Genomic DNA, 16,666 nt, shown 5'->3' with positions numbered 1-16,666 from the left:
TAAAATAATTAAATAACAGAGAGCAGAGGGCCCTTCTTCCCTCCCACCTCGTCTATCTGCCGGAGCGTCTGAGCACCAGACTGGAAACGTATGTCGCGTTTGCTCCCGTATGTGTAGGAATCACGCGCAGACAAACAACACGGCGGTATTACAAGCAAAGCTCAAACATAAATAGACTTGTTGTAATAAATCCCGTTCAGAGACACAGGGAGGTGTTTACATATCAACAGCACACACGTCTCTCGGCTTTTTTGGCAGCCCCATGCCAGACGCTGTTGTATTTTGCAGATACTTTAAATCCCGGGGTCTGTTTGTTTGAGAATTGCCGGGTGATAGATCGCCCATCAACACGTTATAATTAAATGGATTCCCGCCTCGCTGTTACAAAAGATGTTTTCCATTATCCGGGGCTGGGACCTTTGCGTTTCTCGCACCCTTGAAGACAGCTAAATAAGAAAATACAGTGTCATCTCCTCCTAAAGCCTCCTTGCTTCATATTGTTGTCTGAGCAATGAAATACTGTCTCAGTTTCCTTGTCAACAGGACATGTCTCCAGACATCTGCTCAGTGCTACACTGAATTCTTAAATCACACACACACACACAGACGATTGCACCATAGGCACAAAACACACACACACACACACACACACACACACACAACTGTGTGCTAGTGTTGCAAGTTCTCCGCTATTGCCCCAGACAGACAGGGTAATTAAGAGCTCATTACAGTGCATGCAGTGACAGGATTCCTGCACGCTGGCAGACGCTGCATTCGCTGCTTGTTTTTGTTCTCCCGTGGCCACAGGTAAGCCTGCTAGACATGTGGAATGATTCTCGGGCGAGGGCGGAGGGAGAGGCGTGTGTGTGTGTGCGGTTGATAATGCGTGGTGGTTCAACTAGTGCAGTAAAGCAAATCTGACACTCAGACAATCAAGTGCTAAATTGTTATTCTGGTTTTCAAAACCTCAAGTGAGGTACATGTGTATACTATGGGTTTGTGGGTGGCAGTTTTTTTTCTTTCTCTTCCTCTGATACAGAATGCAGATCATCCTTTGACGTCTAACTGTGACATGGCGTTTTTTTAATATACACACAGTTCTTTCCACTCTTTAAGAAAAAGCAAACAGATGATAGATTATTCGATTTCCCTCAAAGTGGAAAACAGATTCCAGTTTTACCTTGTTCCATTTTAAAAGGGCAGACAGAACCCAACAAGCCCCTGGCACAGCCTCTAACAGACAGCCGGGACGAAAGCGGCTCTTTTAACTTAAATGTGTTCTAACAGTGAGAGAGAGAGAGAGAGAGAGGGAGGAAAAAAAGAAATAAAGCATCATTTTAATCATCCCGAAAAAAGAAAAAAAAAATCCCTGGCACTTTTGAAGTGGTATCATTTAACATGTTATTTGTTCCAACACCTGTGTGTTCCTCTGAAGATGAATATCAGATACGAGCATAACGTTCCGCCATCGAGTCAAGTGCTCGACGCTTTGATGAGGGCCCAAAAGTGTGTGTGTGTGTGTGTGTGTGTGTGTGTGTGTGTGTGTGTGTGTGTGTGTGTGTGTGTGTGTGTGTGTGTCTGAATGTGTGACCCATGTGGTGATGTTATTAAAAAAATGTAAGAAGAATCTTGCAGAAATGCATAACATTTCCTGAAACGAACTGAAACTGTTTCTGTAAATGACACTTCCACAAATGTTAGTACCTCTGGCTTCCTCCTGCTTCCACTGGCACACATCTGCCGCAGCTGTGCTTTGGCCCTCTTGTCCAGTATGTTCAGGCTGTGGCCTCTGGACTGGACTTAACTTGAGAAAGTCCCGTTTGATGCAGCCGTGTCCCTCCCGCCTCGTCCACAGTGACCACACTGTTTACACCACATAAACAAGCCAGCCGGCCCCCCCAGGTTCGAGGCGGCACTCTGCTACCGCCGCTGCTCGGGGGCTCACACTAATTCACACATCCAGAATGACATGATCAGCCAATTAGAAGCGAGAGCGAGACAGGAAATTAGCACCGTCAGGTAGCTGCGGTGTGGACTTTAGAGTATAGCCGTCACACTAGTTGGGTTTCATGCTGATTTCTGCCAAACCCAGGCAGGAAGCTGGCCCTCCGAGGCCAATACAGCCAAAAACGAGCAGGAATCTGGACCAGTCCTTTAGACACTCTGTTTTACTTCTGCACTCCACTATTTACATAATATGTCAATGGCCGCCACGGAGTTTATTTGTTATGGTGCCTGAAAGCTTCACTTGTGGTTACTCTCTTTTTGTGACCCTGAGATGAATAATTCAAACTGAAAATGTTTTTGTTCTTTAGCAAAAAAAAAAAAAAAAAAAATCTTTTGAAGCCGCCTCCTCTGTGAAAAAAAAAGAAAAAGAGAAGTGAGAGCGAGTTGTTTTTTACCAGACTCAACTGTTTGTGTAAGTTATAATTTCACATCAGAGTCGGGCTGAGTTTTACATTTCAGCAATTACAGAAACTACATGTGTGCCATGAACAGTCTCTATTGAGTCTGGGGAGAGGGGAAGGGTGGGAGGACGACGAGCTCTCAAAGAGAACATAGGATTTTTCAGCCCATGTGTTTGTTTTTGCTCACGTTATAAGTGAGGGCTCAAAAGACATATCAAATGTCCCACATAGCTGAGCCAAGGCCGTGTTCCTCCCCTCTCTAACACGCTCTCTTTCTCTCTCCTTTCCCTTCGCTGGCGTCTTTCTTTCTCTCTCGCCTGCTCTCTCACATTCTCTCCCCGTTGCGACGCCTAAGGCCTAAGCGAAACAGGAAGCCGGCACAAGGGCCGGCATTCACTGTGTCTCAATGACACGCTTCATTACGCCGGGCGCGTTACATGTCTCAGAGGCGTCGCTGGATCCGGAGTCACGAGGATGGACGCCATTTTGGCTCAAACGTCTCCTCAGCGAGTCCTTTCATCTACGCGTGCGCTTCAAACGCGGTGCGCGGTGTGTTTATTTGCGTCCTCCCCAAAAAACTACACTGGCACCACCCCAAAGCTACTTATTAGTGACGCAGTCGCCGCTTCTTCCCACTCCAGCCCCCTGCCCTCCTCGGCTCCTCGGCTCCGCCCAGGGGGCCGGTCCTCTTATTAACAGGGGTAATCTGTGCCTCTGGTATTGACGTTGTCTGCCGGCCAATCAAAATATTTGAAGGAAATGTTTATTTTCTTGAGCGAATCGCACCAGCTGCTTGCAAGCCTTTCTGAATAAGGCCATTTATGTGTAAGAATTTGCCATTGTGAGGTATAGTGCAGGACCTCTCGGTGACTGAGTGCTGATTTGGGCCTTTGCAGAGGAAGTGGAGGAGCTCCAGGGGAAGCACAGATCTTACACATGCTGAGCCTAGTGTGGCTATAGGTGAACAGCCCAAGCGCTGCTACACCCCCACCCTCTCTGCTTCTGGCATCCTCCTCCGTCCTAATTGCCACTACAGGAGGTTAGGAGTTTACTATATTGCGGTATCTCAATAGCGGAGGGCAGAGTCATAGCGATACCACATGGCCGACTGCTGCTGTCATTAAAAGCAGAGCACCATGAGAAAAAAAATGTGGTTATATAATATGCAGGTTTCTGTCTTGAATATTGACGTGCATTTGAGGGGAAGCGAGTAACAATATGTAACACCGTTCAGAGGCTTGTAGACTCGACTTCTACGCGACCGATGAGCCGAGACAGAGCTCCGTGCAAGTTGTCTTGTACCGACTGCACCGTCTCAGACCGAGAGCAAACAGCCCCCCGTTTGTGTCAGCCCTCCTGCGGTGTGGCCGTTTGAGTGTGAAGCAGGGTCCCACGCGTTGGGCCAGTAGCTGCCTCGACCCTCCCTCGCTTCCTGACAGGCTAGCGAGTGTCCTGCACTTCACAGGTCTCCGCTGCCCCTCCAGTGTCTCGCCTGAAAGGCCCAAAAATATCTCCCATGCACCCATCAAGCATGTTTTTCCGAGCCTGGTCTCACTTTGGTGAGAAAACCGCCCCCCCCTTCCTCCTCCTCCTCCTCTTCCCAATCCTCGCTGCTCAGTCAGCAGAGGCCAACCTGTGACAGGAAAACACATCTCCAAAACCGCCAGATGTCAAGACAGTTTTGACAAGTCTGTCATGACGAGATGTTTTGGATCACGCTTTAGATTTTCTATGGTGCGGGCAGCTACTTCCTCACACATATATATACAACCCACACATTTCTCTGCGTTCCACATAAAATACTAAAATGTTGCATTCCTGCACAAACTCCACTGACTTATTTCGAATAAGTGCTCACCTATTGTTCATATTGTGTGTTACACCAGCCCTGTGGCAGGAGCAAATGGACACCCCCGCTCTGAAGACATGCAAGGTGGAGGAGGACCTGAGACCATGGCCAGGTGAGACATTGCCATGCCCTTCTTCCTAACTGTTTTACTGTCTATTGGTGCCTTCAAATGAAACTCGTGAGCTCGCGTTTACAACATGGGAAGTCATGTACACATGGGAATATCAACATTTTCCATATTTGACGTATTATAAAATTACGAGGAAAAACACTGAAGTCTAAAATTACAATATATGAACTTATTATGCACCAAAGAATTAATTTCCAAGGCCTCCGCCATTTCTGACAACGTCAACAAACACGTCACAAGTCGTGAACTCGGAGCTTTCAGAAACCTTCCACTCACGAGGTCGTGAAAACCACAAGAGGAGGGCGTTCATATGGACTCTTCTGGTGAACGCGGTAAACACGACCCCATTTGAAGGCACAATATGTAACTTGGCCTTTGGCTACTCTTTCAAGCCTCTCTTTTAACGTTTCCCTCCCACAAAAAGCTCAGCATTCCCAATTTGACCACAAAATTGAATGTTAAAGTGCGTATGCGTGCCTATCGTTGTTTCTGTGCGTGTTAATGTGGAAATTGTTTTGAAGGGTGTTTGTTAGTCGCCGAGACATAATCATTATGTGTGGCCCAATCAAATGGGAGCATGCGGGGTGAGGTCACTAGTAAGCCTTAATTAAGTGTGAGCAAACTCGAAAAATACAGAGAAGATAATTTAGGTGCCATGAACTGCCAAAGTGTTCACACCTTTCATAATGTTACTCTTCAAGAACATCTCAGAACAAACTGTAAACTTCCAAACTAATTCGTTCTAATTAAACATTCCAACAGCCTTTCAAATTGAACCGAACAATACTGACGAGGAGAAGCGGGAAACGCCGGCATAACACAGGGTGTGCCATTTGGTGCGACAATTTTGGAGACTGTTTCGTTTTGCCCGTAGGGCCCTACTACACCCCAGAACATTCCTAGAACGCCACCACCCTGCCTGCCGTCTTCTTCTTCTTCTTCTTCTTCTTCTTCTTCTTCCTTTCCTCCCACTCCTTCTTTCTATCATTTTGTTTCTTGGCGATTTGGATCTTTGCTGCTGTCTAACAGCCCCCTCAGTCTCCTATCTGTCCCCTAACCCAGAAAACCACCACACCACACCAGACATGCTGACTCATCCGCTCACACTGTGCTGAGGACACACACACAAAGAAGAAAGAATAGAAAGACTTTCAGATTTGGCTCTCTTTTCTAGTGTTTTCTAGAGTTTAGCAGAAATAACACAATGCCTGAAGCAGAGTATCGAGACCGGGGGAATTACATATTTACATGTGTTACTGCTTGTGCGAGGCATTTTCTAGGCAGAGATTCACTACAGAGCAACACACTCAATTTGATCGACAGCGATGGTTAGTAAAAGCATATGGTTGAGGCATAAAACTTGACATTTATGCCAGGACGTCCAGACAGTGAAGACAATGTGACAGCGATGTGAGATAGTGTAATAAATGATGATGCTACTTGTATTCAAATACCTTCATCCTTACAATAACAGTATCCGTGGTCTAGGGTGAGCAAAACACACCTCGCGTCGGCGGCTTTTACAAGCAAGTATCATATCTCTCATAGAAAAAGATTTACTTAACAAACAAAAATATTAATCATGCTTCCTGGTTTTGTTGATGCATTAGGGAAATCTCAGGTGTTTTTTGTAATCACAAACTTCCTTTACCCGTGCTGGTATTGCATGACACAAGTTGGCGACATGCAAAATTCCTCGGTGCTCACGTGATGAAGCGCCTAACATGGATGAGGCTTTGGGGCTGTTGACCATTGGTGCCGCAGCACAGAGGTGATTATCATTTGCATTCGACATGACGCTCCGGCCCCAAAGCCTTGGTGCTTAAAAAAACACCTAGAGATCATTTGTGTTCATTTGGGTCTCCTATTCTTTGGCCTGCGCAGCAGCAGCAGCAGCGGCAGCTCTACCCTGGCATTGTGTCGCGCTCTTAATAAGCACCCTGTTATCAACAATAATTGCTCATCCTCATGGCATCCAGTGTTCAAACCACCCAAACCAGTCAATAAATCAAAGAGAGAGCCTCTGAAGGAAGCTGCAGTGCAACAGGGTTTCTGTCGGGATCATATGAGGAAAACAATCTCACTGCACAGCACAGTGTAGCTGGACGGGCCTGCTGGGGTTTTCTCTCTCTCTCGTTTCCTCCCCTCCACTTATTTGCCTGAGACACCATTCCCTGGGCGCTGGCCGTCACAGTTTGCATCAAGCCTGAGTAAACATTTCACAGGTGAGCGCCTGTATTTGCATCACCCCATCGCCAGGTCCACCACATGCGGACACACACTCGTACACACGCGCACAATTACACACACAGACATGACCGCCTCAAATTTGCCCTTATGTTAACAACCAAAATCAGTTTCTCCGGTACGCAAATGAGGAAAACCTCCGGTCATATCTGGGTTACACGCTTGACTGTGGACTAGTGGACTTTCTTGAGCTGAGCAAAAAAAAAAGGAGGAGGACGACTCCACCCTTGGTGTTTGCAGGATTAAATAAGTGCGTGGCGCTATGCTTGAGAGCTTGAGGAGGAAAAGACAGCTCTGGAACACTATGTTCTCTATAAAAGCCCCGATTCCCAGCTACCCGCTTCGTGGACTGGGAACATCACAGACAGCAGACTGTGCCAGCTCGCCCTCTGGGGTCCATCCCCTCTCCTGTCCCTGCAATTTAGTCAACACGTTTCAGATGAGCCTAATGGAGATCATGTGTGGTTTTCGGGCCGCGGAGGTTACAGGCAGCTACTACCAGGCTCAGTTAGGAAGACCCTCTCTGCCAAAGATACACCACTGTTACCACAGCCACAACAGCGAGGCCTGTACTTATACTGGGTGGGGGAGGGTGGGGATGCAGTAAGGTATGCAACATGGTTAAGAAGGAGAAAAAGCAGACGGCAAAACTTTGCTTCTCAATTACAAAGCAGTTTGTTCAGCCCTCTCCTCCAGAGGGAGCTACTGTACTGTAGAGAGTTTAAGGTGGTAGCAGGCTCCCCCCCTGGCTCGGAGCCAAGCGCTTGATACTGCACAAGCCCATTAAGGTGTTGTGATAAGTGTCCAGTCCAGTTTCCCCTGACAGAACACAGGAGTCGATCCCCACCGCAGTTTAGCCAACACGTTTCCACCGACTCCAATTAAGTGGAGATCATGTGCGGGGCGGCAGCCAGAGCCATCAAGTCCCCACGCCACACATCCACTCCCCAGCTTCACCCTGAAGCCTAAATTTAGCACAGACAGAGAGAGATGAAGGGACACAGAGAGAGAGAGAGAGAGAGAGAGAGAGAGAGAGCAAAGGCTTTTGGGAGTCCGGTAGGAATTAGTGGGCCGACTCCACTTCACCCGAATCAACAGCAGCTGAAGGCTCGGATTTTCCTCGCGTGAAATCAGATATGGAGCTCGACTCCGGTGCCTGGTAGACTCTGGAAAAAGAAACAGCCCCCCCACCGCCATCAAACTCCCTCATCCCAAAAAGAAGAGGAAATTCAACTGCAGAAGTGTGTTGTTGCAAAAAAAAAAAAAAAAAAAAAGAGTATAGCAGGGGCCATGGAAATTGCAAAGGAACAGATTTTTTTGCAGCTGAAAATGGACCCAGTTCTCCAGACATAGGGAAAAGACATTTCAACGAGACTGTGGCACGCAAGTTTGGCATTCTCCCCCCCTCAGGGCTATGGCGTGCAAGCGCTTGCTATTTCACAAATACAAGCTCTCTTTTCTCTGCCATCCAAATCCACATTTTACACTTGCAGTCATGTGGGCACGTTGGACCCGTGAAAGCCACATGCGGACAAACAAATAACCATGGACGGAGGTGTGTGTGTGTGTGTGTGTGAGAGTGTGTGTGTACGAGCAGCAGGTGTGGAAGGAGCGTGTGTTTGTGGACATCAGGTATGAGGAACTCGGCCTCATCATTGTGGCATACAACCAGGTTAAGGGCGTTTACAGTTCCAGACTCTTTTGGCCTGGCCGTTGGCCACCGCACCATTTGTGTGCCGACGGTGTCTCGAGCACAAAGACACGACATGCCTAACTTGTCACGCAGGATTTAATTTTTCACACCTCTAAACGAATGATCTCAATTAAAATGCAGTGCAATTAGTTGAGGTAAAAACGACAGCTGAAGAAACAAGACATCAAACTGATATAATACCTTCTTATTTACATGATACAGCAAACCACAATCATACCAAATACTACAGTAGGTGGCAGCCGGCAGCGTTCAGAAGTCCTACCCGACTGTGAATGGGTTCATATCCGAAGCTCAGGATGTAAGAGCAGCCAATAATACTCCTCGGTTAAGTAAGAGGTGCAATATGGTGTTTGAGTTAAGGAACTAAGTTGGTGACAGTAGCGGCCCCAAATCTCAGAGAAGCAAACTGCCAAGTCAAACTCTCGAGTAATATTTCTTTCTCGCTTTTGTCAGCTGAGTAAATTAGAAAGTGTGCAGTGAAATTGAAGTCTTAACAGCTGGGTTCACAGCGCTCTGTTACCTGTGAGATTACACTTAGCAGTTAACTCTGACAGGTCTCCGGACTGCGATACCCATTAGCTTAGAGGATATTCACATTCTCTTTTTTCTCTCTTCCTTCCCTCTTTCCTTTTTTCCTTCTCTTGTCTGTCTCCGATTGTGACCGCCTGCCGCTAACTATGATTTATGAGTTGCACAACAGCGCAACAAGCCGTCAGTGTTTATACGAAAACACCCCTCAGCACTGACAATGCCTCTTTTCATTGCTCTGAGAAAGACAGAATAACGTACATTGCTCTCCTTTTGAAGGAGTGCTAGGAGGGCCGTGGCGAGGGGGCCTTTTCAGAACTTCGGTCTTGTGCACGGGGCTGTGGGATGATGTGCTGTCAGAGCTTGATGACTGTTATTAAGCAAAAAAATGTCTCAGTTCATTACTTTGAGCAAACATTTCCACAGACAGGCGTATCGCCGGAAATCTGAGCTCAGAATTGGGGGTTTGGAGGGAGATTTGCTGCTCTGGAGATGGGGGTCGGTTTTTTAGAATAATAGAAAATGAGAAATCTCTGAGCCCCTTGTTTCATAATCACAGTTTGTTGACTCCAACCTTTTGTTTCTGCCAACAGGGAGTACAGACCTCTTCAACCAGAGGACCAGCTTCCCGTCTCTGTCGCCGCTGACCGACCCTCGCTTCTCAGACCCCCGCATGCACTACCCCGGGGCGTTCCCCTACTCCACCAACACCTCCAGCTCCGGCATCAGCGGCCTCAGCATGTCGGCCTCCTCTAGATACCACCACACCTATCTGCCGCCGCCGTACTCAAACAACCAAAGCCAGAACTTCCAGTCCAACTCCTACCTGTATTACGGCACAGGCTCTGGTTCCTACCAGTTCTCCATGGTGGCGCCGTCGAACACCGGGGGCGAGCGCTCCCCCACCCGCCTGCTGTCCTGCTCGGGGGCCGCGGGCGCCGGAGGGACCAACAGCCTGATGAACCCGGGCCTGAACAACCAGAGCGAGGGCGTGGAGGCCGACGGCAGCCACAGCAACTCCCCCACCGCCATGAGCGCCTCGGGCCGCTTGGATGAGTCCGTCTGGAGGCCTTACTGACTGACAGACAGCTAGACAATCAGGGGGTGCAGGAGAAGAGAGGGAGGGAAAGTTAAGAGGATGATGAACAAAAAAAAAGACACTGAAAGCAAAAAAAAAAAAGAGAGAAATGCTGCATGTTTGTCTTTTATTTCTCCGGCACTCGCTTTAAAGACTTTCTCTGTTTTACCAACTCTCTCAAGACTTCCATGTATTTTGTACATTTTGAGCAAAACTCCTGCACTGTGCTAAAACGTGTACTCTTAAAAAGGACTATAAAAAGCCATAGAAGATGTTCAGCTGAAACTGTAAATAGACGTGAGGGTAAAACCAGAAGCCATAGTAATGTTTCAGGATGTCTGGTGTAAACAGGTACTCGTGGAGAAAAAGAACAAAAAGACAATGACGGTATGATCAATCAGTACAGCTGATGAACAGAAAAACCACAGCAGACGTCCAACAAAACAAACTGTTCAGACTGATCCGACTCACTTGGTCGGTGGAGAAGAGCGGTCAGACTGGATGCTCGCTCCCTGAGTGACTCCGACATCCTTCCGAGGCACGGCTGCACTGCTGTAGCAATCGGCCCTTTTAAGCTTTAATTTCTGTGGAAGTTGAGAAAATATCGTGTCAGTTGTGAAAACATCTCGAGTTGCATCCAGGGCTGTTTCATGTACTTATGCAGTACCTTATTGCCTAATTTATTATCCAAATGGACACATTAGCCTTTGGTGCTACGGTATGCAGTGGATGTTTCAACACAGAAAAGCATTTTATCTGTCGGGACTCACATGTGTAAGAAATTAATTCTCCTCTGCTGTGTCATCAGTGTATCGCGTTTCAACAGGACAATGGCTGATATTTTGAGGAATGTAAAAGACTAACGCAGAGGGGGTGTTTATTGGTTTCTTTCTCTGCAGGAACATTTAAGTCCTGTTGTGTCTACTCTTTTTACTTTTTTCCTTACATTTCTTATCCAAGCCCTTTTCTGAAAAAAAAAGAAAAAAAAAGTTCTAGTCTGGTATTTTTGAAACTGGATGACACGGTTTACTTTTGATATTTATTTGAGCCAAATTGTGAGGAAATGTGCGCATATACCCAAAATCCTTAAGCATTTCTCTCTACCTTTCCTTTTTTATATATATATATACAGTATATATGCCTTATTTTGTTGTTAAGTATAAATTTGGAATTTGTGTAATATATTGCTACTAAATTATGAAAAAAAACAAAAACCTTTAATGTAATTATTTTGTCTTCCAATGTAGCTTCGATGCACTAAAAACTTTTATTCCTTATGAACCACGCCCAACAGATTCTGTTAGTGAGATTATGTACCGTAATCCTTTTAAAACTATTTCCAAAATTGCCTTCCTGCGCTAAATAAGCCATTCGCTTAATTTTTTGCACTATGTTTGAATTTAAATTTTTTGGGGTTTATGTATTTACAAATATCTGAAACTCTGCCGAACTAAATATTTAAATATTCCTTCACACTTAAAAGTGTCCTTTTTAACAAAAATCCTTTGCCAAGTAATTAATGATGTCACGATTAGACACCACACACACATTCCTGCACCACAGGTGTGTGTGCATATTCCCCCTGTCCGGAGGGCATTTTCCCCCTGCAGTTATACATGTGATCCCTCCATCCCTGGGGGGAGGAAGAGTGTGAGGATGAAGGGATAGAAGGAGGAGGCGGTGGGGTCAGAGTGGTATCTTCTTACCAACACCAAGGGCAGTTATGCAAAAAAAAAAAAAACCTTCCCTTGTTGTGCACAGGTCCCTTTGTTCTGTATAATCAGTGAGTGCTTTGAAGCCTTTCTGGTCTAATTTACTGATCATCGGTGCCAGGGGCTCATGGCTCTGCCAATAATTCACACGCCTGCACAGATCGTGTGGGCATGAGCTGTGTAGAGGCATTTAAAGCAGGTATCAGGTGTCTAATATCTGCTCGAAAAGTCTTCCACAAGAGGGAAGCATCCATGACTCTTAGTGGCTACAAAAGTGAGATTTAATTTCAAAGTGAATCCAAAGAGGCTTGCATTTGCAGCTCAGGTAAAAAAATAAGTTATGCAAGGAGTTTTGTAGATCTCACATAAAGACTCTCTGCCTTATTCCTCTTCTTTTTTAAACAATCAGTAGCAACGTCTCATTCCTGTCTCCCTTTTGATTAAGATGAAAAGCATGTTTTCTTTACGCGGTAGAGGACCTTACTTTATTATGGGCAAAAAAAATCATGCAGCTAGAGAAACCACATGTGTACTTATATTTGTGTGGTTCCTTAAAAAAAACTAAACCAAAGATCTTCACAACTGCCTGTAATACTGTCAGGATGATGGGAAAGACGTCTCGATTGATCTCTAATATCATTCTTTATGCAAAACTAGGAAGCCAAAAATGTACAAGTGAGTTGTATTTTATTGTATATTGGATTTAAGAGCACAATGTTACTTTTTCTTTTTTTACAAAATTCCCCTTTTTCCTTTTCATATACCAAAATGTTAATTCATCTTTCATTTTCTCCTTATGCTCAAAGCATGTACATCTGAAACTGATATGTTAATTTAAGAATCTCATCTATGTATGTAATGATATCGTTAATGCTTCCATACTGAGTGCTTGTAAAGTTTGCGGATAATGTAGTTTTTAATCATTTTAATTAAAAAACATGTGTCTCACTTTTGTCTTCACAGCTGCTGTTTATTTAATAAATATGCCTCAATTAAAAGAGAGAGTTATGGCAACACATAATCTTTTTTTTTTCAGCTTAAAGAGGCATCACATGCCCTCTTGAAAAAAATCACACCCACAATATATTAGATTTGAGTTCAGTATTTATAGCCCCACATTCTTCAACATTATTCCGCTTTACTATAAAAACTATTGCATGCCATAATAGTTCTCTAATGTTGAAACTCAATGCTCAAAAGTCTGGATTGTGAAGTCTTTTATGGTTTAACTGGGGGGAGGTGTTGAGAGTGAAATTGTTAAACATGGAGGCACAGGGTATAATTCACCTCCAGAAACCCAGACACCATCACATCAGCTGATGAATGAGCAGGAAAAAAAAAAACATTCATGGGACCCAATTTCATGCCAGCAACAAAATTCTGTTCTCCTAACTTCTTCTTTGGCGTCATACAGTAAATGCCATACATGCCTCTGCCTCTATCTCATAACCCCTGATCGTTCATTAAGCAGCTCGTTCCCAATAATTAATAATTATCCTCTCCTCTTCCATTAGCGAGACTCTCGCTGGCAATTACCCACACTTCTCAGGGGTTTGAAAATGCCTCGGCTGTCAACGCGGTGGTACCCAGAGCGTAAATAAAGCGCAGCCCAGGAATCCAACACCGCCCTGGCAGCCTCCGTGTTAGCGCGCGTCAGCAAGTTGTCACTTGTTAAAAACAATACAGGAGAGGTTTGGAATGTCGGCCGTCTTTTTTACCAGCTATGTGGTTGTTAATTTATGCGGCGCTGATGGCATCTGTTTGGCCCATTTGAAGCCGAGCCGCAAGATTAAACACTTGAGATGCTATCTTGTGGGGTGGTCTGATTTCAGATGTCTCATGTGGTTAACCTGAAATACAATACCCACAATTCCTCCACTCTTAAACTAATGCCACCTGTTGATGTGCCATGAAAGGGCTTTCGCTTCTTCTAGACGCTTTGTCTTCCTTCTTCAAATTAGTCACTCTTTTATTTCTCCTGTTTATGCTCTCCTGTAGTGTATCAATACTCTTTTATCCTCTCCTTCTCATTCAATCCTTTCTTTCCTTCTGTATGGCTTCTACTGTGTGTGCGTCAGGCCTTCTATGGGGGCAGTGTTGGCAGAACAACAAAGCCTCAGGACGCACACACGCAGCCTTGATACACACTGTATTCAATTAACTTTGCACACTCAAAAGCATTTCCCCACACGCACAAGACACTCACACAATCCCCTGCTGACAGATCTCACACCAGCCTCCACCCAGACAGCCTGAGCTCCACTTCACAGCGCGAGTGTATGACAGATCTGCGCCGTCTTAAAAAACATTCCCGACTATTTCCTCCAGGTCTCATCACAGAGTTGCTCTCTCTGCGTCGCTTCCCCGCTGATTCCCCCCACCGCTCAGGAAGCACAAAGAGAAGATGATAAGCTTTCAATTAGACCGGGCTCAGGGGAATTTTCCAGCTGTCTTCACACACTCTGTGAGACCCGGGCTCTCTCGTCCACATGTGGGGAGCAGAGGAGCTCTCATCTGGCTCCGTCTTTGTCATGGACGTACATGAGCCAGCCGAGCTGCTTCTTTTTTTTTTTTTTTTTTTCCATCCTCTCTCTGTTCCCGCTATGCTGTTCTTCTTCTTCCGAAAATTGTAACTCTACAGGAAAGAGGGGGGAAACGCTCGCCTGGATGAGGCTGCTGTTTGTCTGGATGTAATTGTAGTCAACGGCATGATGAATTGGTTTATAAGACGACATAGAAAATTGCTTTTTAAGTGGATGAAATAAAAAGAACTGGAGGCATGATTGTGAACGTCACAGGAAAGAAAAATCTAAAACAATGAGAATCATTGAGGGAAAAATACTTCGGCAAGTCAATCATGTGTTCTGGTGAACGGCACAGCGTCTTTTGATTTTCTCTTGTAACAAAATCGAGCCTTGTCCCTCACACGACTTTATCTCCAATTAATCAGGAAGATTAAAGCGCTATTTATAAATTCAAATGAGAGACAGACAGGAAGAGATGCAGGAGACAGGGAAAAACAAAGAGTGAGAGCGGAGAGAGAGAGAGAGAGAGAGAGAGAGAGAGAGGGAGTGTTTTGGAAAGAGCACAGAATCGTTAAAACCCTCTCATTTCTCATGAACACAGTATCCCGTGTCGCTTCTGCGGTACCTGCATACGAAACCCATTAGGGCCTCTTCTGCAGCCGCTGACCTCTCCTCCCCCCAAACCCGTGAGAAGGAGCGGGCTAGAACCGGCTTGGTTTGGGTGCCTGGTACATGACCAGAAGTCTATTTTCTAACCAGACTGGTGGTGGGAACAGAGGCTGCCGTCCAAAATCAGTGTTCCCACAGATTGACCGAGAAACACAGGGGCCAGGGGCTACGAAACCACGAGAGCTGTGATGCAACCGTTCTCACACTGACGACTAGCGCTGCCTCGCATGACGGGGAGCGGGATATGGAGGGAGAGATGAAAAAAGAGAGAGAGAAAGGAGGGTTCTCCTAGTTCAATGAAGGTAGTTTCTCATCCATGCTGGGTCTACAGAGACCGCTCTGTGTTACGATACACCAGGCAAGCTCTCCAAGTTCCCACAGTGGAGAACCTCTCCACGGGGCCAGGACTGTGTTCCCGCTCGGACCCAGAGGATCGCTGAAAGCTTACTAGAGGCACTGGCAGAAACGGTCTCACTATCGGGTCGATCTAGAGAGCTGCCTCTATAAATTTAAGGTCACCATCGCGTGTGAGACAGAGTCGCTTGTGTGATTCCTAAAAGATCAAATATCAGATGATGTGAAAATGACAAACATGTTATTACTGTACAAACAGGGTGCAAGATTAGAGCTGAACGATCTTGTCAATTAATTGATTAGTCGGCAAACATTCTCTGGTTCCAGCTTGTCAGTTATAGTTTTTCTTTGACTAGTGTGAAGTTATCTGTATGTGTGTGTGTGTGTGTGTGTATATATAAGGCTGTCAAAGTTAATGCAATAATAACACGTTAACGCAAATTTGTTTTACCGCCACTAATTTCTTTAACGCAACTTGCGATTTTTAGGTTGTAGCGGGCTCAGTTTTAAAGCTAGAGTGAAGATACTGTCATCATATGAAACTAGAAAACCTAAGGAATCCATTGGTACCAACCTCCTACACGCTTGTCGAGAAGGAGGTTAAATAACACTCCAAACTTACGCTAAATTTTGGCGAGGAAAAACTGGCATGGCCATTTTTAAAGAGGTCCCTTGACCTCTGACCTCAAGATATGTGAATGAAAATAGGTTCTATGGGTACCCACGAGTCTCCGCTTTACATACATGCCCACTTTATGATAATCACATGCAGTTTGGGGCAAGTCAAAGTCAAGTCAGCACACTGACACACTGACAGCTGTTGTTGACTGTTGGGCTGCAGTTTGCCATGTTATGATTTGAGCATATTTTTTTTGCTAAATGCAGTACCTCTGAGGGTTTCTGGACAATATTTGTCATTGTTTTGTGTTGTTAATTGATTTCCAATAATAAATATATACATAAATTTGCATAGAGCAGCATATCTGTCTAGTATTAAATACTTGAAAAAATCTCCCTTTAAGATACATTTTGAACAGATAAAAAATGTGTAATTAATTTGCAATTAACTATGGACAATCATGCGATTAATCGATGCGATTAAATATTTAATCGATTGACAGTCCTAATATATACATGTATATATATATATATATATATATACACACACACACACACACACATCAAATGATATAATATAGATCCAGTAATTAACAAAATAGTCAGCAGAGTAAATGATCTAAATATATGAAATACAAAAACAATTGTTAGGTGAAGCCATAAATATTAAGTTTGTTTTCTTTGAAAACAGTGAAAATGTCTGATAAGAATGCAAGACGGTTACACTAATTTCAATGTACCTTTATCTATTTCAAGAAATGTCTTTCTGTGAGGTAAATCTATCAGCTTGCATCAAACAACATCTCTATTTGAAGTGAAAAAATATTTCTTCTT

At 44.9% G+C, this 16,666-nt stretch overlaps 1 protein-coding gene across 4 annotated transcripts in view; it reads left to right on the top strand.

Annotated features, from left to right (window-relative positions):
- runx3 (RUNX family transcription factor 3) overlaps positions 1–12,614 on the top strand; it is a 53,572-nt gene extending 40,958 nt beyond the window's left edge. For 2 of the 4 annotated variants that reach the window (XM_074661121.1, XM_074661119.1), the window contains 2 exons: positions 4,295–4,369; positions 9,470–12,614. In XM_074661121.1, the coding sequence (XP_074517222.1) occupies positions 4,295–4,369; positions 9,470–9,954 (560 nt within the window). In that variant the 3' untranslated portion in view covers positions 9,955–12,614. The remainder of the gene's footprint in view (positions 1–4,294; positions 4,370–9,469) is intronic. The other 2 variants (XM_074661122.1, XM_074661120.1) reach the window with 1 other exon arrangement.
- The last annotated feature ends 4,052 nt before the right edge of the window (positions 12,615–16,666 follow it).

This window comes from Sebastes fasciatus, chromosome 15 (genome assembly GCF_043250625.1).
Source record: "Sebastes fasciatus isolate fSebFas1 chromosome 15, fSebFas1.pri, whole genome shotgun sequence".
NCBI classification, from domain to species: Eukaryota; Metazoa; Chordata; class Actinopteri; order Perciformes; family Sebastidae; genus Sebastes; species Sebastes fasciatus.
This window is presented reverse-complemented; position numbering and strand designations above follow the sequence as displayed.